Source organism: Ornithodoros turicata, chromosome 2 (genome assembly GCF_037126465.1).
Source record: "Ornithodoros turicata isolate Travis chromosome 2, ASM3712646v1, whole genome shotgun sequence".
Lineage (NCBI taxonomy): Eukaryota > Metazoa > Arthropoda > Arachnida > Ixodida > Argasidae > Ornithodoros > Ornithodoros turicata.
This window is the reverse complement of record NC_088202.1, coordinates 39513646-39540549: the sequence shown is the minus strand read 5'-3', so window position 1 is coordinate 39540549 and position 26904 is coordinate 39513646. Positions and strand designations below refer to the sequence as shown.

General features: G+C 47.2%; 1 protein-coding gene across 2 annotated transcripts in view; it reads left to right on the top strand.

Moving 5' to 3' along the window:
• The first annotated feature begins 761 nt into the window (after nucleotides 1–761).
• LOC135385300 (ras-related protein Rab-27A-like) overlaps nucleotides 762–26904 on the top strand; it is a 106182-nt gene continuing 80039 nt past the window's right edge. Inside the window, exon 1 of one of the 2 annotated variants that reach the window (XM_064614529.1) lies at nucleotides 762–919. Coding sequence is in view for 1 of the 2 variants with exons in the window: in XM_064614527.1 (XP_064470597.1) it covers nucleotides 15095–15212 (118 nt within the window). In the remaining variant the exon portion in view is untranslated. Of the gene's footprint in view, nucleotides 920–15085; nucleotides 15213–26904 lie in introns of those variants that run through there. The other variant, XM_064614527.1, reaches the window with a different exon arrangement.

The window sequence follows — 26904 nt, the reverse complement described above, 5'->3', positions numbered from 1 at the left end:
GCGCTCCAGCAAAGGACGTCGCCTTGTTTTTTATCAACCCAGGGAAGCATTTTAAAAGCTCAAAGATCATTTGTGGAACGTGTTTTTTTTTTGTGTGTGTGTCTGTGTGTGATTTTGGTTTCGAGTCGAAGACAGCATTTGAAATGTACTTAAAGTAAAGTACTCAGAAATGTATTTAAACTACTACTTGAGGACTTAATACTTAAAGTACTTCCCATCACTGCTACACACAGCCATGGGCACAGCGAGAGAGGGACGGGCGGCCGCATGTGTAAAAGGATTCATCAGGATCGACACACGCAGATATAGGGTTTTTGCACCTTCCACAGCACACAAGCTTACTGCGGTTCCTATTCTATCTTCTCTACGACTTTCTCATTTAAACCACTGACCCATTTTCATTAATTAAGGGAGTCAATTGTAAAAGTTGATTAACATTCTGACTCGGCAAACAATATTACGTTCAAGTAGGGCACATAGCAAATGGGTGCTGTCGGCAACGCAATTTTCCAAAAGAAATACTAACTACGAATTTATGAAAAACGAAGCACGGAATTATATGAAGCACCCTGTTATTCCCGAGGCTTGCAATACTAATTTCTACTCTTCCCGGCATTTTTTCGTGCCACGCGAACTGCCGCGCGAACAGCGCTAGCGCCTCTCACCGTCAACCGGAGCAAGCGCATGAAAGCTTCGGCTTCGCTCCCTCCACGGCAGATGCTGTTGTTGTACAAAATCGAGAGCCAGAGCTTGCCTCCTACCTCACCTGTGGCGCTTCTGTCGCTGTTCATGTGTGACCCAGTCAACCCAGTCGCCTGTGCATCCTCGGATGAAAGAGACCTGCGCGAAGGACTATACCTACCAGCCCAAGGGAATACTCACCCGTTTCTCTAAGGTCCTATCACTCCCGGCACCCTAGGTGAGTTGATTCTACGTTTAAAGAAAACCACCATCCTGCGTACTTGGTACCGCAGTGGATAGAGCGGAAGCCCACACGCACGGATATCCACGGGGGAAGGCTTTTCGCGCGGTTCGAGGTGCAAACTGGGTTTATTTATTTTGCACAGAACCTCCTAAGGCAGAGCTTTATAGTATTGACTGCCCGCAGCGGGGTCAGGTGGCGTTTGCTTTATCACTATTTTAAGGTTAGCTCTTTATGTAGCGCACACTTTTTCCACGGTTGTAGAACGCAGGTGCGTCCCTGTGCGCAGGCAGCTCTTCGCAAGAAGGTTTTCAAGAGCGGAACAGATGTTTTGCGAAGATAGAGCGTGTAGCCTTCCATACGGCACGTAAAGCTTACCACCAACTGCGGCTCCGTTTTTTCTTTTGTGTTCTTTTGCTTCTTTGTTGTTTTTATTCTGCCTGAGAATACACGCCTCTTTGATATGTTGTCTTGCGTGTCATTTCTGCCATGTGAATGCGTCATGGTAAACAATACTGAACATGGGCTCACAAGAAAACAGCACAACACGACATCTCACAACCAGCCAAGACGTTTATAATTCGTCAATACACACGTCAACATGTACAGCTTGGAAAAAGGAAAAAGGGAATCAAGAAAAAAAAAAAAGATTGATTCCACTCTCCTTTTCTTATGCTCTACATGTTGGAGTGTGTCTTCGCGAATTATAAACGTCTTGGCTGGTTTTGAGCAGTCCTGTTTTGCCGTTTTTTTGTGTGTGCCTATGCCCTGGCTTGTTTACCATGGTGGTCACCCACCAGCTAGCCTATATTTTAACTTTTTAAGTCTTACTGTTCGCAGCATTTTTTTTTCGTGGCAAATTATATTTCTGTTACTCGTATTCTTTATTTAATTTTCTGCGAAAATTATTTGCTTGCGGCAAGGAATAAATATACAAACACACAAATTGGAAATAAATGAGAAGCGGAAAAGTGACAAAACAAGAAATAACCTGTCTTTAATATATGTTGACAAAGCGAGAGAGAACAAAAGAGAGAGACAGAGAGAGGAAAAAAGAGAGAGAAGGGGAGAAAAAGAGTCGTCTTGTTAGCTCAATAAATTGCAGGTCACGAATTCTCTCAATTGTAATACAATACAATTATATGCATCGCAAAACTTCCTTGAGACCCCTGCCGTTAACGTCATATCTTTCAACAAATACGTTTCGAAATTGATATTTTTAAATAAAAAAAAGCTAATGAAGGTACACAGATGCCGTTTTTGCAGGTGGACTATGAGGACAGACAGACGCCGTGTCGGAAAGCGTATTTAAGTACACTCTAAAAACTGGGCTTCACCGCATAGCACGCTCTGTACGAGGAGAGAGGGGGGCGTACACCTTTTTGTGTCAATTATCATATATCTGAATTGACACAAAAAGCCGTACGCCCTTCTCTCTTCTCGAATCAAAAGCGATAACCCTATCATTCGTGGCAACGGTTGGCGCAGAGCATGCTATGCGGTGAAGTTCAGTTTTTTTTAGTGTACTGGGCGATGCGCCGCAATAGGCGCTCCCTAGTAGCAATGACAATAGACGACCCTCTGTTTACAAACATGTGACGTCACGATAAGACTGGTTCGAGGTTATATTTTGCTGTGGTGGACAAGAAGCGGGAAAAAGGCAAAAGTGCAAAGTTGTGCAAGGGCAACTGCACGGCCGATCGCAGTTCCCCGTCAGGGCACAGCAGGAGAAGCGGCGCGAGGACAAGCCCTTTGTCGCATTATTTTCCTCCTCAGTTTTTATTGATTTCACATTTCAAAATCAGAGTGGCCGTGTGGACCCTTGAGGTCAACCCATGACCATTTTTCAGAATGATATCTTCTCTGCTTTGCAGAAAATGTGAAAGCGCACGCCTTTTTTTGGACACTTTGCATTTATGGTAATACTTAGTCAAAGCCCCGTCCCGTGGTCTCCTCAAATCTGAAGTGATTAAGCTATCATTCTGCGTTATAAATAATTAGCATTGAGCTTATGTTATGTTGCGGAGCCCTACACTCTTAGAAATGAACTTCACCGCATAGCACACTCCTAGCCAACCATAATCTCCAATGATATCGTTATCTGCCCTGATTTGTTGAAAACAGGAGGCGTACGCCTTCTTGTGACACTTATGCTGTTCATAATTGTCACAAAAAAGGCGTACCCCTCCCGTTTTTAACAAATCCGGGCAGATAACAATATCATTTGAAGTGATGGTTGGCTAGGAGCGGGCTATGCAGTGAAGTTCATTTCTAAGAGTGTAGTAACTTCACCGCATAGCACGCTGTGCGTCAACCATCGCTACGAATGATAGTGTTATCGCTTCTGATTCGAAGAGAGAGGAGGCGCGCGCCTTTTTGTGTGAATTATCGTAAATGCAAATTGACACAAAAAGGCGTAGCCCCCTCTGTCTCTTTTCGAATCGGTAGCGGTAACCCTATCATTCATGGCAATGGTTGGCGCATAGCGTGCTATGCGGTGAAGTTCTGTTTTTAGAGTGCGCTTCCCGATTTTGACAACAAAGAAAAGAAAGAGAGAGAGAGAGGGGGGGGGGGAAAGAAACGTCTTGTTAGCTCAATAAATTTCAGTTTTCAGTTAACAAATTCTCTCAACTATAATGCATTACAATTACATGCATCGCAAAACTTCCCTGAGACCCGTCGTTAACGTCATATCTTTCGATAAGTACGTTTCCAAATTGATATTTTTAAATAAAAAAGCTATAGAAGCTACACAGATGCCGTTTTTTGCAGGTGGGTTATGAGGACAGACGCAGACGCCGTGTCGGAAAGCGTATGTAAGCACTCTAAAAACCGAGCTTCACCGCATAGCACGCTCTGTACGAGGAGAGAGGGGGGCGTACGCCTTTTTGTGCCAATTATCATATATCTGAATTGACACAAAAAGCCGTACGCCCTTCTCTCTTCTCGAATCAAAAGCGATAACCCTCCCACTCGTGGCAACGGTTGGCGCAGAGCAATGCTATGCGGCGAAGTTCAGTTTTTAGAGTGTACTGAGCGACTAAATAGCTAAGATTAATTCATTATCTTACTAATCGGGTGTTTTCTGAGAGAGATGCGAGATACCAGAATTGAAGCGAGTCATTATTGAAATCCATGGTCCACGTTAAATATCCTGGTACGAGCGCCTACTTTTTGAAATATAAATTGCCGAACACTGCTATGCAAATGAGCCGAAACCAGAACTACGCCTTTCCCAAGCACGAAAAGAGCGACCAGCATTCCACTTCGGAGGGCCACGTGGTTTGGAGCGATTGAGATGATTGGAGTATAAACGCTGATCTATTAACCGGATCAACCGCTTTCCGAATTCCGTCCCAGATGAGCCGGCGGTGGCGAAGGTCATAGGCTCCTGAGAAGCGCGCTTTTGGTTTCGGTTCATTTGCGTAGCAAAACTCGGCAACGGATATTTTAACGTACGAGTTCGTTCCAGAATCTTATTTTATTTACATATTTAAATATAGAATGGCTTCCAACGATGATCGTCCCCCATTTTTCTGTCTCACTTTTGCCAGAAAGCACCTATTTGAAGAGTTAATTAATTTTAGGTAATTAGTCGTCCAGTATTTACATGCGCTTCCTATCCGGACGTGTGCCTGGCCGCGTAACCCACCTGCAAAAGCAGAATCTGGATAGTTTCCATAGCTTTTTTTTAAGTAAAAAAATCTGTAACGGATGAAAATAAACACCCTGTATATGCAAGCAATACTGTATATAGGAAGATTTATTTCGTGGTATAAATCTGATCTGGAAGATCTAGGACACATAACTCCTCCATTGTCCGTGCTACCATCCTTCCCGGAACCACACTTTCAGGGTGTCTTAATCAGCTGGCCTCTCGCCCCGTTCCTTTTGACGAATTCCACTGGTCAGTGTGGAGCCGGCACACGAATCCGCGTGAGGGCAACGAAATCTGGCATAGAGGCACCAAATCCGAATCCACCACCGAAAAACAATCGCTCTCCTCCAGTCAAGATAATGACGGAAATCGTCGCCCATGTCCGACAAACTCGGCCCGACGACTGCCCGACACTTGCTGTTGCTCGGCCTTGAAGATGCGGAAGTTACGACAATGCTTCGTTAGAGTTCCGGTCGAATCCGAACTTTCTTTGCGGAGCAAGAGGGAGCAATCCGTCGCGGAACGAGTTGATCTGAAACAGAACACGCGAATCCGATCCGAACCGACCAGTAAAACACGCCTTCCTCGCCGCGGAGTAGAAAAAGCCGCTCCAAACCCACCAGTGAAATTCGCCATTTGTAAAATGTGCTTGCTCCACACTCTTAAAAATGAACTTCACCACATAGCACGCACCTAGCCAATCATCACCCCGAATGACAACGTTCTCGCCCTAGATTTGTTGAAAACGGGAGGAGGAGCCTATTTTGTGCCGTGCATAATGGCACAAAATAGGCTCCTCCTCCCGTTTTCAACAAATCAGGGGCGAGAACGTTGTCATTCGGGATGATGGTTGGCTAGGAGCGTGCTATGTGGTGAAGTTCATTTCTAAGAGTGCATGGCCAAATCCAGCCCACCAACGCTCTGCCCTCAAAGTATTTCTGAGCTTTTTGGACATCGTATAAGACTTCGGGCTTCACTGTGAAGTGACTCATTATTCCATTTCACCACATCACCACCAGCAATGGGGTAGAAATTCCCCCATCATCATCATAAAACAAAAGTTGTTGTTGTTGTGGTATAAAGCTTGACCCACGTCGTGACGTGTTGGAAGCATGACGCATACGTGATACACTACACTTTTAGAAATGAACTTCACCGCATAGCACGCTGCTAGCCAGCCATCATACCGGATGACACTGTTCTCTTCCCTGATTTGTTGAAAATGGGAGGAGTACGCCTTTTTTGTACCACTTATGTAATATCATTGGCACAAAAAAGGCGTACGCCTACCGGTTTCAACAAATCAGGGGAAGGAACGATGTCACTCGGAATGATGGTTGGCTAGGGGCGTGCTGTGTGAAGTTTATTTTTAAGAGTGTATACAGGGTGTCCCAGAAAACGTGTCATTGAATTACAATAAAAAAACTACGCCACCTAGAGTCATGCGGTCAATGGCATTTGTTCTTACTGGGTTTTTGCCTCCTCCTCATGTGAACGTCGTGTAACGCAAGTTTAATTATGTAAATTTTCGCGACCTTAAGTTGGAAATTTGCCTAGTAAATGTCACTTTTTTACCCCACCAATGTGAAGAGCGTGTCTAATTTAGTCAAATTAATGATAATTGGCAGGGATATTCAGGACTATCCCATCGGAAAAAATAGCCGAACATCATGCTCTGCGGAGGTCGCACAGAATAGCGCACCATGAATTTTTCAGCGCAACCTTTGTCAGTCCGACGAAAGGAGGTTCGAAACCCAGCCCTCCCCGACATCGCAGAAAACAGGCACGGCTTATCACGTCCGACTTTCGCTGGGATAACGCTTTCCCTCTCCCAATTTTAGGAACTGTTACTTTTTCTACTATCACTCTGTGGGCTGGCTTCGGAACCTCCTTTCGTCGCACTGAGAGCGATTGCGCTCAAAAAGTCATCGCGCGTTATATAGTCGGGTGCTCCGAAAAGCATGGTATTCGGCTATTTTTTCCGATGGGATAGCTCGTGAATATCACTGTGAATTATCACGAATTTGAGTGAATTCGGCACGCTCTTCATATTGGTGGGGTAAAAAAGTTACCTTTACTTGGCAAATTTCCGAGTTGAGTTCGCAAATATTTACATAATTAAACTTGGAGTACATGACATTCACATTAGGAGGTGGCAAAAACCTAATAAGAACAAATGCTCTTGACCGCACGATTCTAGATGGCGTAGTTTTTTTATTATAATTCAATGACACGTTTTCTGGGACACCCTATAGAATCGGAACATACGAAGACATCAGTGGTCATGATACGCTCCTAAAACACAACTTCACCGCATAACACTAGCTCCTAGCAAACCATCTTCCAGAATGACGCCGTTCTCCCCCTGATTTGTTGAAAACGTCAGTATTACGCCTTTTTGTGACACTTATGAGGCTATGTTAATCGTATATTTCACCCAACACTCTTAAAAATGAACTTCACCGCATAGCACGCTTCTAGCCAACCATCATCTCGAATGATATCGTTATCTGCCCTGATTTGTTGAAAACGGGAGGCGTACGCCTTTTTGTGACAATTATGAACAGCATAAGTGTCACAAAAAAGGCGTACGCCTATCGTTTTCGACAAATCAGGGCAGATAACGATATCATTTGAGATGATGGTTGGCTAGGGGCGTGCTATGCGGTGAAGTTCATTTTTAAGAGTGAAGGAATGAAGGAGCGCCTATACGGAAAGTACTGCAACACTTTGCTCGCTGATGCGGGTATCTATTTTTAAAATGATATTGACACTAAATAAGACTGCATAATTTTGCAGGCCAGCTTTACTTTATTAGATGTTTCTATAACATGTTTCAAAAGGTAGTGTATAGGATGTTTGCTCTGAACAAATAATGCACGTACCTAACCTCGATTGTGACATTAAGCCAAAAGAACAACATCTGCTCAAAGGATTCTGGTTAATCCGGCTCCGAAATGTGCGATCCCAAGATGAGTCTGAGCCCCAATCCGCACCACTATTTGTTTGCTTATAAGCTGCCTTGGGGGAATAAGTGCTACGCAAACTTCCAAATGACAAAGTGACGTCGCATTCCTCTCCAAGAACTGCAAGACTTGACATTAGGGTAGGGATCTAAAATCACTATTCTACTATCAACGCATGCGCATTAACTGGATAGTTTGCTCCCCAAGCATGAATTCGTAAATATCTCTTTCCACGGGTAGAGTATTTCCTGATGTGCTGAATCCGTGCTTCACTTTGCGCCGACTCGCGCGCTATAATTAATCCACACGGCGCAATTGAAATTGAAATCCAATTGAAATTCGCGCGCAGAAAGGCGCGACATCAGGGTGAGGAAATATGGGCGTGTCAGGAGTCAAATGCTACAATATAAAAACACAACATCACGGCATAGCACACTCTGCGCGCACCGTTGCTACGAACGATAGGGTTATCGCTTCAGATTCTAAGAAAGAGGACGGGGGGTATCCAAATTTACACAAAAAAGGCGTACGCCACCCTCTCTCTTTGAATGGCTGTATGAATTTGAATGAATGCTTTGAATGGCCGTAATGGTTGGCGCACAGCGTTCTGTGCGGCGAAGTTCTATTTTAAGTGTAGATTTCGTTGCAGTGAATGGTGTGACACAGTAATACATTTTCGATCGGTTCCTCCCAGGGGCGGCGGAAAGGGGGGGGGGGGGTACAGGGGAACTGTAGACCTCTGAATTTGTGAAAGGAGCGCAAACTTCCCATGGAGGTGAGGCGCCAGAGGGTTATCTCAGGTGCCGCATGCGAATAAAATGCCATAAACCCTTTTCCCGAATCGATCAAATTGCCAGCATAGTCCAGGCCATGTCGATTGATGAGGTAGAATTCACGACGACATGACCTGAAAGTATTCACGGGTTCCAGGATGTTTTACACAACTCTCAGTCTCATGTGTGCCATGAGCTGTAGAATCGAAAGCTGCACCCCATACAGCGCTGCACATAGAATTCCCGGTTCTCTGGTTCTCGTCTGCGGTGACCGCTTTCGGAAAAGCCTGAGAGCGCTGTTATGCAATATAGTCAGCAGCCATGCGTACATGAAGAGAGACATACGTGTTCTTGTGCCACTCTGCATATATCTCGACGGTTACAAAATGCCCTGCTGTCTCCTCGAATCAGGAGTGATAACACTGTCATCTCGATGGAGAAGTTGGCTCTGAGCATGTTAATCGGCGAACTTCCCATACACAGCAAGGGCGCACACAAGAGTATACACAAGTAAGAAGTCTGCATCCTGTGAATTTCAAGTCAGATGACAAGCTTTTTTTTTTTTGCGATTTAACTTTTTTTGTCGAAAAGAACTGTACGTTTTTTTTTTGTAAGTTTTCTGTGTTCACCTTTTTTTTTGCCTTATTGGCAAAGTATCGAATCACGCCTCGATGACACGGTCCCCGACTGTTGTGGTCGGCAGTCTTAAACGAGTTCTTACATAACGGTCCTGCTTCTTGTGAAGCGCCAGAAGTTTCCTCGTCCTATAACAGCACGAGGACTATCGATCTGCCCCCCCCCCCCCCTCGTCATTTCTGAGGATCTTTGTATAATCAGTTTAGACCTTCGTGTCAGAGCGGGTGACGTAATCCCTTAGTCTTTCGGCACCAGTTTTTCTCTCCTCTTCAGAACGGCTTACTGAAAGGCCGCTTCCCTACGTTTTCTTGCCGCGACTTTGATACCAATGGATTGCGACACTTTTATATTAGCGGCATTGTGTGGATTAGACCGCGGTTCTGTGTGTGATCAATGCAATTACTGCGTGCAGCATGGTTCTTGATATACGTATTTGGAGGTATTTGTAACGTGCGACTTCCTGCGTCGTTTTATGTTCCGTAACCCAAAAGCCACTTTAAAAGAATCTTTTTGGGTATAGATACAAGCAGTTAGAGAGATTAAAGGGGTTGTGAAACTTTGATAGATGTGTATATACAGAAAAAAAAAAGTAGTCAAAGCTGTTTGACTGCACGTAGTGGTTGTTGCTAAAACGTCGCTATGCCAGCACTGGACAGCTGTTTCGGCCTTCTTTGGCCTCTTCAGCAGTGTGCAGGCAGGGAACGTTTGAGCGGGTGGCGTCAGAAGGTCATGTAGCACGTGATATCCTCCCGTCCGGGTGAGAGACTCAGACTAGATGTGCTTCACTACGTCATACACGCATTGTACTACGCGCCACAGAATACCTAGAGAGAGAAAAAAAAAGAAAAGAAAAACAATTATTCTTCTATACGTGTCGTACTTTGCGAGGTACAAAATTTCGAGCACACGCCCAAGTAAGGCATAGACGTCAGAGATCTCAGAGCTGCGGCTATTCCCATTGGTACCCGTAAGCACGTGACTTCTCTCGTGCTGTCTCACTGGCGGTGGCGCGCGCTGTGATGCGAAGGCCGGGTGAGTTTCGGTATTCGCAGATGCCGATTTTCTACGCTTCTATTCCTTTTCGCAGTAAAAATTGAAATACAGGTTCGCATCGGCGTCTTTTACGTTTGTCTGGGATACGGGTCTCTTAGTCAGCTGGACTCTCGCCCCTTCTCCCTCTCAAAATTGCTTGGTCCCTGGCCGAATGCAGCCCACCAACGCTCTGCTCTCAAAGCTGTTTTGACCTTTCTGGACACAATCGGACTTCGATCCTTACTGTGAAGAGGCTCATTATTTTATTCCCCACATCACCACCAGCAATGGGGTAGAGTATCGCCTCTGGCGATGAAACTCCCCATTCATCATCTTAAAATAAAGTTGTTGTTGTTGTTTGTCTGGGACAACCTGGGATGACGTGTCGCAACCTTTTTAACCCAGTCAACAAAATTTGTTGCAGTAATATTGCAGTAATGTTGCCATGTCATATTGATGTTATATTGCTAATGTCCGCCCTTGTTATATTGCAGCAACATTATAGAAACAACATCGTAGGAACACTGCATTGACACATTGCACCAACATTCCAGGAACAACATTCACCGGTAATGACACTCTCATATCCTATACAATCAAGAATTCAACATTTTATACATGTGCAGTGCCTCTGCACTGAAAACACGAAAGCAATAAACGCCGCCGACCTGCTTGTCTGCGTCATTTTGCTCCTTTCTGATTACTCCGTCCTTTTTCATATCGAGCGTTAGCAATGTCCCTGTGACACTGCCACAACATCGTCCCCACAACATTGTATCAGCAACCTTGCTGCAATGTTCCGTCACAGTTGCATTGGAAACATTGTTGCAGAAAGAAACTAACAATGTTTCCAGAATATAACCTCCGCAGCATTGTTTCAACATTGAGAAAATGATGTTGTGGTAATGTTGCGTTTGGTTGTGAAACTTTGCTGCAACATTACTGCAACACTTCTGCAACTTTCTGTGTTGGCTGGGAAGCTAGCTGCAACTTTCTGTGTTGACTGGGAAGCTAGCAGTATTTAGAGCCAAACACGAATTATTTCGCGTGTACCCCTCGGGAATAACTCTTTGTCATATTGTGGAGGGCCGTGGATATTTCGAACCAGTGGCTCATCCAGGATCGCAAGCATATCGGGGCGTTTGCAGCGAGTGGTGCCCCGAGGGTTGAGTTTGTCCGTGTCCCGTCCAAGACGACGTGGGTGAATGCACGAAAGCATAGCCGCGGAGACACGTTGGGGGATACTCCGGGCGTTGCTCCTCTGTCCAAGGGTCGGCACAGGCTTCAGACAGGCGAATCCAGCCCAGAAAATCAGTGGCGCCGTCGGGTAGAGACGTTGTGGAGACTGTAGCAAGGAACGACTAATGTATCCCACCGCTGCCACCTGTTGTAGGGCACCAGAAACGTAGAACAAGGTCATGGAAGCTTTGATCACAATCCTTCAGGTCCCTGCCCAAGCTCAAACTGCCTCGTGTCCGTGAGCCCATGGCGCGAATGGCGAGATCCCGTGGTATCGTCGTCTTCCGCTGCACTTACAATAGGAAATAGCGAAAAAACTTAGTATACTTGGTGCTGTTGTTGTTGTTGTTGTCCCTCATGGACCACAGCCCCTGACGTCGTTCACAGACATGCAAGTCGTACTCAGTACCAATAGCGGGGGGCTTTTGTACCAGTTTCTTTTTCTTCCTTTTCTTGTGATCGCGAAGAGAAATAGAAGAGCGAGTTTAAGCGTCTTTGTCCCTTAATAACGCCATAACGCAATGACTAGTGCCTTCGATGCCGAGAAGTGAGAGCGGAGAAGGTTGGAAGTGCGCGGCATCTGCGTATATAAGATCCGCGACCGCAGCCGTAACCACTGTAGTTGAAGTAGGTGTGTCCGCCCACACCCGCAGCCATTGCATTTGAAGGGGGGAAAATCCACATGACAAAAATGTTATGCTACAAGGGCATTACTTTTCAGCATACAAACTGCTTCAAGAACGCAAGGCATGACAAGAAGAAGAAGGCAAAGGGACGACGCACTTCGACACCATTCGCTATTCACTGGGTGCTCTCTATTATGGCTCTCCATCAGTCGCGTAGCCACGGGGGGCTAGTGGGGGCTCGAGCCCCCCCCCCCTACCTGCTACAGGCCGACATCCGAGAAAAAAATTATGCGGGAAGGGGGGGGGGGGTCCGGTGTGACGATCGCAAAAGTTCTTCCAGTTGCCGGCGTCTATCTAAGCAGCAAACTTGAATACTTTTGAAACTGTGAGCTTTTCGAGCTACTTCAAGTATCGTGAGGCGACCTCACTGCTCATGACACCCCTATGTGAGCGCGTGTTAAACGTTCAAATATTCTGTATTTTCATCTCTCATCTTGCTATGTGCACAATGATGAGTGTGTGGGCGTGCCCAGCACGAGCGGCGTGGAGGGAGGGGGGAGGGTATGTATCGAGCCCCCACCCTGCCTTGGAGGTCTGGCTACGCCACTGCTCTCCATAGGGGATGTCGGTAGAGACAGTATACCCCTGCTTCTCACACGGGTATAGTCTTCAGTCATCATTGAAACCGACGGTCATTGACCGGTACACGTATGAACGCCGGGTGTTTCGACGTCAACTTGGGCTCCTTGACCATAGACCATTCAGCTTATCTAAAGTACTTGGCCCATGGAGCTCCCCTGCGCATCAGTGCCAGGCTCTTCGCTCCCTTTTTGCTCTCATGCAAGCCACTGGACTCCTCGAAGAGCTCTAAACAGAACTCCGACCTGTCGTCGCTTCGCGTTCACCATAATTCATCCTCTCATATTAACCTCTATGAAGTGGGGTAGGGTCCTGTAGCTACCACGGGGAAGCATCCCGTGTCATCATCACTTCTCCTTCATTTATTGTGTTGTTGTTGTCGAAAATGTAGCGTGTCATGTCAACGTGTCAGTGTGCACTGGATCTGACCAAGCCTGGCAGTAACCATCGTACACTCTTAAAAATGAACTTCACCGCATAGCACGCTCCTAGCCAACCATCACCTCGAATGATATCGTTATCTGCCCTGATTTGTCGAAAACGGGAGGCGTACGCCATTTTTGTGACACTTATGCTGTTCATAATTTTCACAAAAAAGGTGTACGCCTCCCGTTTACAACAAATCAGGGCAGATAACGATATCATTCCAGATGATGGTTGGCTAGGAGCGTGCTATGTGGTGAAGTTCATTTTTAAGAGTGTACATCTTAACTTTCGACCGTCTTCATCTCAACAGCTAATCTCATCTCATATATTATCATATCATCTTGTCTCAGCTACAGTCGTGACGCTGCCTCACATGAGTGAGGCCAACAACGCAAGCCGATCTCGTCACCACCACCACCACTTGTGGCAATTAATATACCTGCATAAGTGTTCAAAAATGGGCGTACGCCTCCCGTTTTTAACAAATCACACTCGCACAGAACTTCACCGCATACCACGCTCTGCGTCACAATTGATACACTCTTAAAAATGAGTTTCACCACGCTCCTAGCCAGCCGTCATCAAGGAGGCGGAGCCTATTTTGTACCACTATGCATAATACGTACAAAGTAGGCTCCGCCTCACGTCTTCAACAAATCAAGGGCGAGAACGTTGTCATTCGGGATGATGGTTGGTTAGGAGCGTGCTATGTGGTGAAACTCATTTGTAAGTTTGTACCGGGTATAACGCTCTACGTTTCGGGCATTCATAAAAAGAGGGAGTGTAACCCCCTGGTCGCTAGAGTGGCGGCTGAGAACCTGATACGCGACGTCTACCGCTCACATACTCTAGAATTCACCAATGGCTCTACTGACGACTGTACCAAAAGTGCTACTTGTGCCTTCCACATCCCATCAGTGAACGTGGCCTGGCAGGGGAGATCATCGCGTTACCCGACATCCTCCACGACTGTTGAACTCCTGGCTCTCCTGCACGCAGCTGCTGCGGTCCAGGTGCGAGGGTTCGCCAGGGCAGTCCTACTCACAGATTCAAGAAGCGCTCTATGGGACGTGATGAACCCCATGTATGACAACATCTTAGCGCGAAGCATCAGCAGATCGTGCGCGCAGCATAAACAAACCGGAGGCGATATCGTGTTCCAATGGATCCCGTTCCACGTCGGCGTCGGCGGAACGAAAGGGCGGACCAGCTGGCGTCCTCGGCACACGTGGTCTGCAGCAATATTTTGCCAACTCCGGACGACACCGACAGGCAAATGACCGTTCAGCAGCTTGTTGAACTGCGCCACCCTGGGATGCGGGACATCATGCACCATCATCGCCCCCTTCTTCCCATGAAAAACCTTCCTCGAAGCATACAGACCATGCTCCATAGGCTCTGCACTGGGTCTGCGTTCACCAACTCTCAACTATTCAAGATCGGCTCTAGGGGTGACGCCTGCTGTGGCCACTGTCAACAACCCGAAACAATCGAACACATCCTGCGAGACTGCCGAACGTACCATTCTGCGCGCGAAGCCCATCTCCCTCGCTCCACCTCGGGCACGCTAGCGGACATCCTCTACCCCAGTGGTTCTTCAGCCGAACGTCCCGCCAAAGCAAGAAACCTTATTCTCTTTTTGCAGAAGTCAGGTCTTGCTCAACGACCCATCTAATACTTTGCTCTCCCCGACGAACTCATGCACCCTCTACGCATTCTCCACCCTTCATCCTCTATCCTCCATCCGCCCGTCCTTCTTCTTCGTTTTTTTTTTTTTTTTTGCTATAGTGTCGTGACGACGCCCACTTCTGTGCGGCAAACAACGGCGACCCTATCCTGCCATCACCCCCCCCCCCCCTTTTTTTTGTTGTTGTAAGAGTGTCGGGTTACCATTTGTGTTTCGACGAGAGAGGGGATGTACGGCTTTTTGTGTCAATTTGCATATATTACAACTGACACGAAAAGGCGTAGGGCCCCCTCTCTCTTCGAATCAGAAGCGATAACCCTATCATTTGTGGCAATGGATTACGCAGAGCGTGCTATGCGGTGAAGTTCTTTTCTTATAGATCAACTGAGTGCAACGTGAATGAGCGGAGGACGTTCGAGCGATAGCTCGCTGTTGTGATTGCAGGCGACACGTTGCGGAGGCAAGCGGATGCCACGCACTTCCGTTTCTAATGCCAGCACGACGCTACTTATTCTTCGCGGTACTCTGTTCTCAAAAAGGGGGTCGAAAATTACGTCTCGAAATGGCGAAAGGTGCCAAGGTAGAAGCGGCCCAGAAGACAAAACAAGGTTTGTCAGTTTCCTTTGTCGTGCTTGTGGAGGAAAACCCCACTTCCATTCCGAATGCGAGGTATTTAGTGCACATACCAGCAGAAGCATGTGCCTGGCGTGTTCAGCTCTAAAGAAAAGTACCAGCGTCGAACATATGGTACGGTCGTGCCTCGTTAATATGAACCCTGTTAATTCGTCTCGAAACATAGACGATATATTTGGGTGACCAAACGTTTTCAGTGCGTGTTTTTGTGTCGTTGTCATGGAAACTCGCCATACTTCCGGACAAGTGAGAGTGTAAATAGGTACCAAACCTATATAGCCCTATGCATATATTCCTGTCTCATTGTCAGAAGGGGAGGTTGGGTTCGTGGGTTAAAGCCCCCGAAATCGTACCTTTGATAGTGCATTTCGGAGAAGGAAAACGAGGGTGAAATCCTCCTTCTCCGCGTAAAGTTCCCGTAGAACCCCGCACGAAATATTTTTCTCACTACGTTACTACCCGAGACAGTAAGAGAAACCAGCGTTAGAGCGCTGTGTCTGCCACGGATGTTTCACTAGCGGGTTCCCATGAGGCACGTCAATGCTTCCCACTGTGTAAGCCTGTGTGGCGTCAAACACGTTGTTTCGGTCTCTTGTGCGTGCAGTACCAGCGGCCACGTCGGCACCGTGTTTGCTTCGCATTCTGTTCTCCATAGAAGACTAAGCAGACGTGTTTCAATAACGAGAGTTATACCGGGACGATCGATATTAACGCTCCCAAGCATCCACACGCCCGCTCCCATGAGACGGAAGGCCGATACACGGGTCTTCTCAACAGTTATATAATTATCTGCCTCAAAATGCGCAACTCAAGTTGTCTCTCTATATAGGGCGTTCATTACACGATGAAGTGCGGGATTATTTTTCGTTTGCTTCTTTATGGTGCCTTATTATAACGGGTGGGTTGTTTGGGACAAAACCTCAGTCGACCGGCTTTTTCGTATCGCTGCTCTAAAATAACTAGGGAACGGAGAAGAACGAAAAGTAAGAAATATGCCGTGCGTGTTAGCGTTGAACGTAAAAGTAATGCGCGACCGGCGACATACACCCCAGTGTTTCGCGGGAAAGCCAAACGGACAGAATACGAGAACGTGCCTCGTGCTGTTCGTTTCTGTGTTGTGCATATGTCTCACGCACTCTAAAAACAGAGAGGGGGGGGGGGGGGCAATGGCAGGATCGGCTCGCCGTTGTTGGCCACACAGGAGTGGACGTTCTCACACTATAGCAAAAAAAAGAAAAGAGAAAGAAAGACGGATGGAGGATGAAGGGTGGATGTGCGTTGAGGGTGCGTAGGTTCGTAGGGAGTGCAAAGCGTTAGAGGGGCCGTTGAGAGAGACCCGTCTCCTGTAGAAAGAGAACAAGGTTTCTTGCTTTGGCGGAACGTTCGGCACAAGAACCACCGGGGTAGAGGATGTCCGCTAGCGTGCCAGAGCTTGTGTGAGGGAGATGGGCTTCGCGCGCCAGAACTTCACCACATAGCACGCTTTTAGCGAGTCATCATCTCGAATGACCTCGTTCTGCCCCTTGATTGGTTAAAAACGGGAGTGATAAAGATATCATTTTGTGGAATGGTTGGCCTTCACCGTGCCATGTGGTGAAGTTCTGTTTTTAGAGTGTGGCTGTCGTACCCGTGCTATAGTATGCATACACCCTAAAAGCAGAGCGTCACAGCCTAACACGCAGAAAGCCAGCCGTTGCACAGAATGATGCCAATGATGCCGTTATAGACGACTTTCAGTTTGCAAACATGTGGCGTCCCGAGAAGACCGGTTCGGGGCTATACAGGGTGTCCCAGAAAACGTGTCATTGAATTGAATTATAATAAAAAAACTACGCCACCTAGAATCATGCGGTCAACAGCATTTGTTCTTATTACGTTTCTGCCACCTCCTAATGTGAATGTCATTTACTCCAAGTTTAATTATGTAAATATTTGCGAACTGAACTCGGAAATTTGCTAAGTAAAGGTCACTTTTTTACCCCACCAATATGAAGAGCGTGCCGAATTCACTCAAATTCATGATAATTGACCGTGATATTCACGAGCTATCCCATCGGAAAAAATAGCCGAATATCATGCTTTTCGAGGCACCGGACCATAACGCGCGATGACTTTTTGAGCGCAATCGCTCTCAGTGCGACGAAAGGAGGTTCCGAAGCCAGCCCACAGAGTGATAGTAGAAAATGTACCAGTTCCTTGGGAGAGGGAAAGCATTATCCCAGCGAAAGTCGGACGTGATAAGCCGTGCCTGTTTTATCTCTCTCTGCGATGTAGGGGAGGGCTGGGTTTTCAACCTCCTTTCGTCGGACTGACAAAGATTGCGCTGAAAAATTCATTGTGCGCTATTCTGTGCGACCTCCGTAGAGCATGATGTTCGGCTATTTTTTCTGATGGGGTAGCTCCTGAATGTCCCTGTCAGTTATAATTCATTTGACCAAATTAGACACGCTCTTCGCATTGGTGGGGTAAAAAAGTGACCTTTACTCGGCAAATTTCCGACTTCAGTTCACAAAAATTTACATAATTAAAGTTACGTTACACGACATTCACATGAGGAGGTGGCAAAAACCCAGTAAGGAAAAATGCCATTGCCCGCATGACCCTAGGTGGTGTATATAGTTTTTTAATTATAATTCAATGACACGTTTTCTGGGACACCCTGTATATTGCTCTGGTTGGCAAGAAGCGGGAAAAATGCCTCGGCTGATAGGCTGATAACGCTGATAGTGCCTACCAGCATGCCTTGCGCGGTGTCGTTACGTAATCCATAACGATGGGCTGCAGGTCGTCTATATGATTCCTGATTTGTGGAAAACGCGCTGCGTACGCCCTCACTGTTAAGACAGAACTTCACTGCATAGCACGCTCCTAGCCAAAGATCATTCCGAATGATACACCTTTCGTCCTCAATAAGTGAGGGGAGAACGATACCATTCTGGGATGGCGGTTGTCTATAGGAGCGTGCCCACTTCACACTCTAAAGACGGCTATAGTGGCTATAGTCGTGACGATGCCCACTTGAGTGCGGCCAACAACGGCAAGCTACCTCGACCCCCCCCCCCCCCTTCCCTCTAAAGACTGAACTTCACCGCATAGCACACTGTGCGCCAGCCATTGCCGCGAATGACCGGCTCGTCGCTTCTGATTGGAAGAGAGAGGGGGACGCACGCCTTTTTGTGGCATTTTTCATATATCCAAACTGCCACAAAAAGGCGTACGGCCCCCATCCTCTGTCTTCCAATCACAAGCGATAACCCTATATCATTCGTGGCAATGGTTGGCGCATGCGTGCTACACTCTTAGAAAAAGGGTGTATTGTAGCTCCTTTTTGGGAGTAACCCTTGCTGCATATATCACTCCCTTCTGGAGTGCACAATTACTCTCAAAACGGAGTCTCCTTGCTCCCCTCTGGGAATGACTAAGCGGTGAGGGAGGGTATAAGGGAGTGAGTCAGTCGAGGGACTGGGTAAGGGAGTGGTCTTGTCACTCCCCGAAGGGAGTGAGGAGTCCCTTTAACTCCCTACTAGAGAGTAATTGTACACTTCAAAGGGAGTGATATATGTGGCAAGGGTGTGCTCCCCAAAAAATGAGTTACAATACACCCTTTTTTTTAAGACGGTGAAGTTCTGCTTTTAGACTGTAGGGTTATCGCTTCTGATTCGACGAGAGAGGGGGACGTATGCCTTTTTGTGTACATTTGGATGATAATTCACACTTAAAAGGCGTACGGCCCTCTCTCTCTCTTCGAATCAGAAGCTATAACACTATCATTCGTGGAAATGGTTGGCGCACAGTGTGCTATGCGGTGAAGTTCTGTTTTTAGAGTGCACACAAGTCTTGCATCACTAGCGCCACCACCGACCGTGTCCTCCCCCGCCCCCCTTCTTCTTCTTTTTCTTTTCCGGCACAGGGGTGTCTTGCCTTCGAGGAATACGACGTTTGTCCTTTACCAGTTTCATCGTTCGTTTCCGATATCTCGGAGTCACTTTTACTGTCAGCATGAGAAGAAATATCCGCGCTTTCGTCTTCTTCATCAGGAGACAGCATTCTCGATTTCTTCTTCGCATAAATCATTCCGCCGCGTTGCCGCATACTTCGAACGGGTGGGAATATGACATTCAATAGACCATATCGTCTACCACCATTCTCGGTTCGCGGTTTGGACATCTGATTTCGCTTCAGGACGCCTCTAGTTTTCCTTTTATGTTCTTTCGATTGTTTGAGCATTCTATGCAGTTCACCCAGGTCCAAATTGGAACCGATGCATTCGAGAGCAGTTGAAAATCTCTGCGTTTACATGAAGGAGACACAATTAATTCGTCGACCTATCGTCTGCATGTACGTAAACCGGTCTACATCCAATAAGTGTGTAAATCGACTTTTCAATATTTTTGCGTCAATAGCGTCTAAATACCAGTATGTATTTGAACTGGCAAAAAAAAAAAAAAAAAGAGTAGTAATAGCCAGGACCGTATTGCAATTTATTGACCGCTACAGGAATATAAGAAACAGCGGAACAGGGGAACGGACAGACGTCAGGCCCCTTTTCTAGACAGGGTGAGTGCTCAAAAAGGTCAGTCACATTTTCGTGCATCATGTTATGCTACCTTGACCGATACCTCGTTGGCGCACAGACTTCCGCTGCCTCAGAGCAAAACATGAATGCCCGAGAAATGCCCTCCGAAAAAATTGTGGATACAACGCACTGTGTAACAAAATAGATACGACCACGCAAAGCTTCGTCTCAATCTATCGGTATAGCGCACAGGAAATGCACGAGGACGAAACTTTGCGTGGTCGCGTATTTATTTTTTTACGCACTGCATGGCAGCCACGATTTTTTCGTACGTTTCTCTGGCAAAAATTATTTACTGTGTGGTGCTGGAAGTCTGTCTCTCAAGTAGATACAGCGTCACACGCGAAAATATGACTGACCTTTTACAGCATCCACCCTGTACATACTGATAGGAATATGGATATGAACTATACAACTTCCACTGGAGATACAGTTTCTTCCTACCTGATATGATCGATATCACCAGGGCCACTGGTTGTTGTAACCGTAAAAGCGCGTGCGCTCATGCTAGTGTTTCATATACTTATGATTGGTCATCTGGGACATTATTTTCAAGGATGCTCATTTAACAGCACAATAGTCCCTATCATGGTGCTGCCTGAGCAGCGAAGCATCCCACTACATCATCATTACTTATTTATTGTTGTTGTTCGCCCCATTGCGACATGATCCTACCTAGCATCCCTATTGTTGAGACACCATAAGGTCTGTCTCACGACACACACACACACACACACGTACATTGGATGGTGATGGGGTGGGCGATTCACCGCCGCTGAGGCGGTACACTGCCCTATTTCGCGTTGGGGGAGGATGAAGGGATGATGATGGGGCTTTCAAAGAGCTCACGAAATCACGAAAATTGTTCTTCGATGCCAGAACTCTGTGCACGCAGTGTTGTATTGAAAATGAGATACGTCACAGGGGGTTCAATTTCCTGGTCTGTATGTGCAGTACTCAGGAACCGTAGGCTGTATGTGCACAGCTCGCGCATAAAGCTTTTTACCGGAAGGTCGGGGAGGACCTCGCTTGCACGTAAGCATGCGTCAACCATATCGCTTTCTTTTATTCAGTTGATTTTACAGAGTTTTTTTCCTACAAACTTTACATAGACAAAAGACCCGCAGAACAGATAAAATTATTCAAAAACACCAGTGCCAGTAGAATTGACTTGAGACAAGATTGATGTCCTCGTAGGGAACCCGCTTGACCGGATAAAGGTAAAACCAGGGAAGACAAAGCCGAGTCCCTTAACCCTCATATACACATGCAGAAAAAATGTGTCCCTCGTGCGTCTTTTGTGGGGGCCTTCGGTTCCTGTCGATTACCGCAAGTTCTGTTGCATGCGATATTGCGTCGGTGAGCGCAAGCTTAATGAGGCAGCTAACGAGGTGACGTTTATCCCTTCCTATACCATACCACTAACGACGCGCTCGGGCGATTCCATATATGTATAGAATGCAACTTATTAATTCCTTTTTTTTACGTCGAGGAACTTGAATACAGGACATTAGCAGACCATAATCCACGGGCAACAGAGAAGAGAAGGGATGTTCCATCAAGTTAGAGAAACATCGAGGTGGCTTTTCTTTCTTTCTTTCTTCTTCTATTTTTTCTTTTTTTGCTGCCTCGTGTTCTGTAGTGATTAAAAGGAGCTCTCGTGAAAGAACGACGGCCGCAGGGAACCTGCAGCGCTCGCGAGGCCTCTGTTCCGTGCAGACATTCCCGCGAGGAATGAGGGAAGGAGGAGCGTAGGTCGTCACGCAGCTGATTCCCCTGGCATTTGAGTCGTGACGTAGATCAACGCAGGTCAAGCGGGTATAAGAAAGAAAGAAGGAAAGAGAGAAAGAAGAAAGACAAGGGGACTCGCCGACGTCATACGAGGATCGTGCCGGCCGTCGGCGGGTAAATTTGATTGTGCAACGACAATACAGCGCACAACGAAAATATTTTCCACTGTGTCTCCTGATGTACAGCTTGACGAATGAGACCGGGTTTAGAGCCACGTTAAATGTCATAACATTGCTCCTTGAAAGACTTACCTTTCGGCCCTCACATGACTACAGCTATAACGCAGCAGCGAGTGATGGAGATCGTAAACCTTGCGGCCGGAGAAGCACGTACGCATCGTCTGGAGGGGATTCCCTGAGTAATCTAAATATAAAGGGATTCACGTGGAAACCATAAAACACTGACGCTTTAACGAAATAACTACACTCTTAGAAATGCATCACATCATCATCATCACATAGCCCGATCCTAGTCAACCATCATCTTGACTGACATCGTTACCTGCCCTGATTTGTTGAAAACGTGAGGCGTCCACCTTTTTTGTGACAATTATGTACAGTATAAGTGTCACAAAAAAGGCGTACGCCTCCAATTTTCAACAAATCAGGGCAGACAATCAGGGAGAGAACGATGGCATTCGAGATGATGGTTGGTTAGGAGGTGAAGTAAATGGCATTCAATTTAATGCATTAAGTTTGCCGTAGGGTATCACAGTCTAACAAATATCGCCAAACGTCACTGCGCCAATCATTGCGCCGATGATACAGTTATCACGTCTTATGTCGGGAGGCGTACGCCTTTTTTGTGTGAATTATCGTATATCCAAACTGACACAAAAAGGCGGACGCCCCGTCTCTCTTCGAACCAACAGCGATAACCCTATAACTCATGGCAGTGGTTGGCACACAGCGTGCTGTGCGGTGAAGTTCTGTTTTTAAAGTGCTGAGAAGAAAGCGGGACGTTAGCCTTTTTGCGGCTACATATCCAAATTGCGACAACAACAACAACAATAAATGATGGAGCAGTGATATGGTGACATGGGATGTTTCCCCGTGGTAGACATAGGACCCTACCCACACTTCACAGAGGTTAGTAATATGAGATCAAACTGCTACAGAACGAGTGGACGCCTCCTATTTTCTTAACAAATCGGGAAAGAGAACGATATCATTCCGATTTCCGAATAGTGGTTAGCTAGGAGCGCGTTTTTTTTATTTATTTTTTCATTCCGTTTCAGCGCCGCGAAGGAAATGTGGCTATATGAACGGCGCACAGACGTGGACAGATGGAGAGAGAGGAAAGTGGGGTTCATCTATCAATCAATTTATTTACTCCCGAAGGACCCTGGGGAGGGCGTTATGAGAGGATAGTATACTCCAAAAACAGGGAGCTTCACCGCATAGAACGCTCCTAGCCAACCATCATCCCGAATGACAACGTTCTCTCCCTTGATTGATGAAAACGGGGGGCGTACGCGTTTTTGTGGCAATTATGTATTGCACAATGCCACAAAAACGGCGTATACCCCCCGCCATGGCCGCTCGTTGGTGGTGGCCAAGATCGTGCTGAAGACTGGGAGGTGGTGGGTTCGAGTCCTACCACCGGCTGTGCTGTCTGAGGTTTTCCCTGGGTTTTCCGAAGACTTTCCAGAAGAATGTCGGCACAGTTCCCCCTGAAGTCGGCCCGGGACGCATACTAACCCCCTGTCCCCCACTCTTTCCTGCTGTCATCTGTCCACATCTGTGCGCCGCTCATAGCCACAGTTGCTTCGCGGCGCTAACACAGAATAAAAAAAAATCGGGAGGGTTGGGGTATTGAACCCCCAAAACCACTCCCCGGCTACTCCACCCGGAGGAGGGAACCAAATTAAAATATTCATATTTCAAAATTCGGAAATTAATCATTGCTCGTTGTGGTCACTCTCGTCGCTCTCATACACATAAGAAAGGAAAAGAGTAAAGGAGAAAGAAAAGATGGTAAATTGAAAAGACAACGCGGGACGGAGATACGCCTTTCTACTGGAAATAAGTAAGATGACACAAAGGCGTTCTTTTCTTCTTTTCCCCATTACTGTCCATGTATGAGCATGTATGAGCGGTTGAGCACTATAGCGTTCATGCGACTTTATCTGTCCATATTTCCTACCTTGCCAATGATTCGTTCGTGCTGTCTCATTAACTTACGAGGACACGCCATTATGCCCAAAAGGAAGCCTAACCCTCGGAAATACGCTTCAGAGCTATCAGATGCGTGGGCATATACTAATAGACTCGCTGCTAATGGGGCTCGCGCCACGCTTTACTACCTCACATGTCGACGGGGAAGTGTGGAATACTTGAACTATCTCTATCGTTTTGTTACACTGGCTTCCACAACGAAAATTCAACGAAAACAAAAAGGACGTTTCGACGGCTATGCGGGCACCCTCATCAGCTTGAAACATGTAATGAAACACGAATACTTGAACTATGCTCTGCAATCGATGTCTGAAAAGGGTACGAAATGAACCAGAATGGTAGACCTTTGTGAAGCACCCCGTTTTTTTTAAAGACGGCTTGACTTTGGAGTTGTCGTCATATCTCATCCTCCGCAATTTACATTACTGAGGTTTTCTTCGAGCCACTACAAGCGAGACTATAGAAGGTATCACCATCCTTCTTAGGAAAGCAACTCCGCTCAGGTGCTCACTATAGCCCACACTCTTAAAAATGAACTTCACCATGTAGCACTCTTCTAGCTAACTATCATCCCGAATGACATCGTTCTCTCCCATGATTTGTTGAAAACGGGAGGCGTACGCCTTTTTGTGACACTTACGCAGAAATGTTGATTGTCACAAAAAGGCGTACGCCCCGACAGTGCCGGGTTTAGGGGGGCAACCGGGGCGCTTGCCCCAGGGCCCCCACCAAGAGGGAGCCCCCACCAGTGCTCTGGTCTTGTAATTATTACCTTTTTGTGTAAATAGTAGGCCACTGTGGAAGTTATCCAATGTTACGCTTGCAGTAAGAACTGCCGTGCGCCAAACATTTTGTAGCATGGCCTGCACTCTAAAAACTGAACTTCACCGCATAGCACGCTTTGCGCCAATAATTGCCACGAATGATACGGTTATCGCTTCTGATTCGAGGAGAGAGGGAGGCGTACGCCTTTTTGTGTCAATTTGGATATGTGATAATTGACACAAAAAGGCGTACGCCTCTCTCTCTCCTCGAATCAGAAGCGATAACCCAACCATTCGTGGCAATGGTTGGCGCAGAGCGTGCTATGCGGTGAAGTTCAGTTTTTAGCGATCGCCTCAACATCCTGCTGGGTTACCTTCAGTGCCATGGCGAGAGTTTGTACCGGGTGTAACGCTCGACGTTCCGGGCCTTCATAAAAAGAGGGAATGTAGCCCCCTGGTCGCTAGAACGGCGGCTGAGAACCTCATAACTGACGTCTACCACTCACATACTCTGGTATTCACTGATGGCTCTATTGACGATCGCACCAAAAGTGCCACGTGTGCCTTCCACATCCCGTCAGTGAACGTGTCCTGGCAAGGGAGATCATCGATTTACCCGATATCCTCCACGACCGCTGAGCTCCTGGCTCTTTTGCGTGCAGCTGCTGCGGTCCAGGTACGAGGGTTTGCCAGAGCAGTCCTACTCACAGACTCGAGAAGCGCTCTATGGGACGTGATGAACCCCATGTGTGACAACATCTTAGCGCGAAGCATCAGAAGATCGTGCGCCCAACATAAACAAGCTGGAGGCGATATCGCCTTCCAATGGATACCGTCCCACGTCGGTGTCGGCGGCAACGAAAGGGCGGACCAGCTGGCATCCTCGGCACACCTGGGCTGCAGCAATGGTTTGCCAACTCCGGACGACGCCGACAGGCAGATGTCTGTTCAGCTCCTTGTTGAACAGCGCCACCCTGGAATACGGGACATCATGCATCATAATCGCCCTCCTCTTCCCACGAAAAATCTTCCTCGAAGCATCCAGACCATGCTCCATAGGCTCCGCACTGGGTGCGCGTTCACCAATTCTCAGCTGTTCAAGATAGGCTCTAGGGGTGACGCCTGCTGTGGCCACTGTCAACAACCCGAAACAATCGAACACATCCTGCGAGACTGCCGAGCATACCATTCTGCGCGCGAAACACATCTCCCTCGCTCCACCTCGGGCTCGCTAGCAGACATCCTCTACCCCGCTGGTTCTTCTGCCGAACGTTCCGCCAAAGCAAGAAACCTCATTCTCTTCCTGCTGAAGACAGGCCTTGCTGATCGACCCATCTAATACTGTACTCTCCCCGATGAACTCGTGCACCTCACCGCATCCCCATCCTTCAACCTCCTCTATCATCCGTCCGTCCTTCCTTTGTGTTTTGTTTTGCTATGCGTTTTCCTTTTCTTTTTTTGGCTATAGTCGTGACGACGCCCACTTCTGTGTGGCCAACAACGGCGAGCCTATCCTGTAACCCCCCCCCCCCCCTCAGTTTTTAGAGTGTGATAAAACCAGATTTGAGTATTTGATCACAAGTTCCACTCCTCTGCCGACCCTCCTGACGGCAGGCTGAAATTGCAGCAATGCTCGTGGTGTTCAAGTTAGACGCTCGTCTGATTACGCCATTCCGAGTAACCGCCGCCTCCAGACGCAGCGTCGCGTTGTCTACAGAAGAAGCGCCGTGTTTCTTCAAGGCGAAAACGGGGCGTTTGCATGGTTGGAGCGAAGGTAAGAATTTCGGATGTGTTTTGCAATTCCTGAGAGAAATTGAGAAAAGGGTGCGAGTGATAAGTCCTGGCATGAGATTCTGCATAAAACTTTCGTACCGTTACGAACTATTTGGCTGAGATGAGATTGTCAAACACTGCTTCCCATCATTTGCCTACAGGCTGTATGAAAATGAGCAATAAAGGGCCACAAGATCGTCATAAGGCCCAACGGCACTATGAAAGTGGCGCAAGCAAAAGAAAGAAAAGAAGTGAAGTGCAGTAGAGAGAGGCCATGAGCAAGACAAGGCGCATTACTGAGTTCAGCACTGCCGCCGCAACTGTCACAACTCAGGTGGCAACATCAGAAACGAGGTCGCTGAAGCTGAGTGCAGTATAGGCATTAGCACTTCGTCCTCTAAACTGGGGGAGGCTGTCACGCATGCAGACGACGTATTGCAATCTACCCATGAAGGCACGCCAGAGCAGCTTCTGTAGCATGGTTCTGACCGGGAAGAACTTATCGAACCAGGGACAACGTCTACATAGACTAGGCTTTTCGCTTATGACGTAGGTCAAGTGACGCAGCAAGCATAATACAGAGATG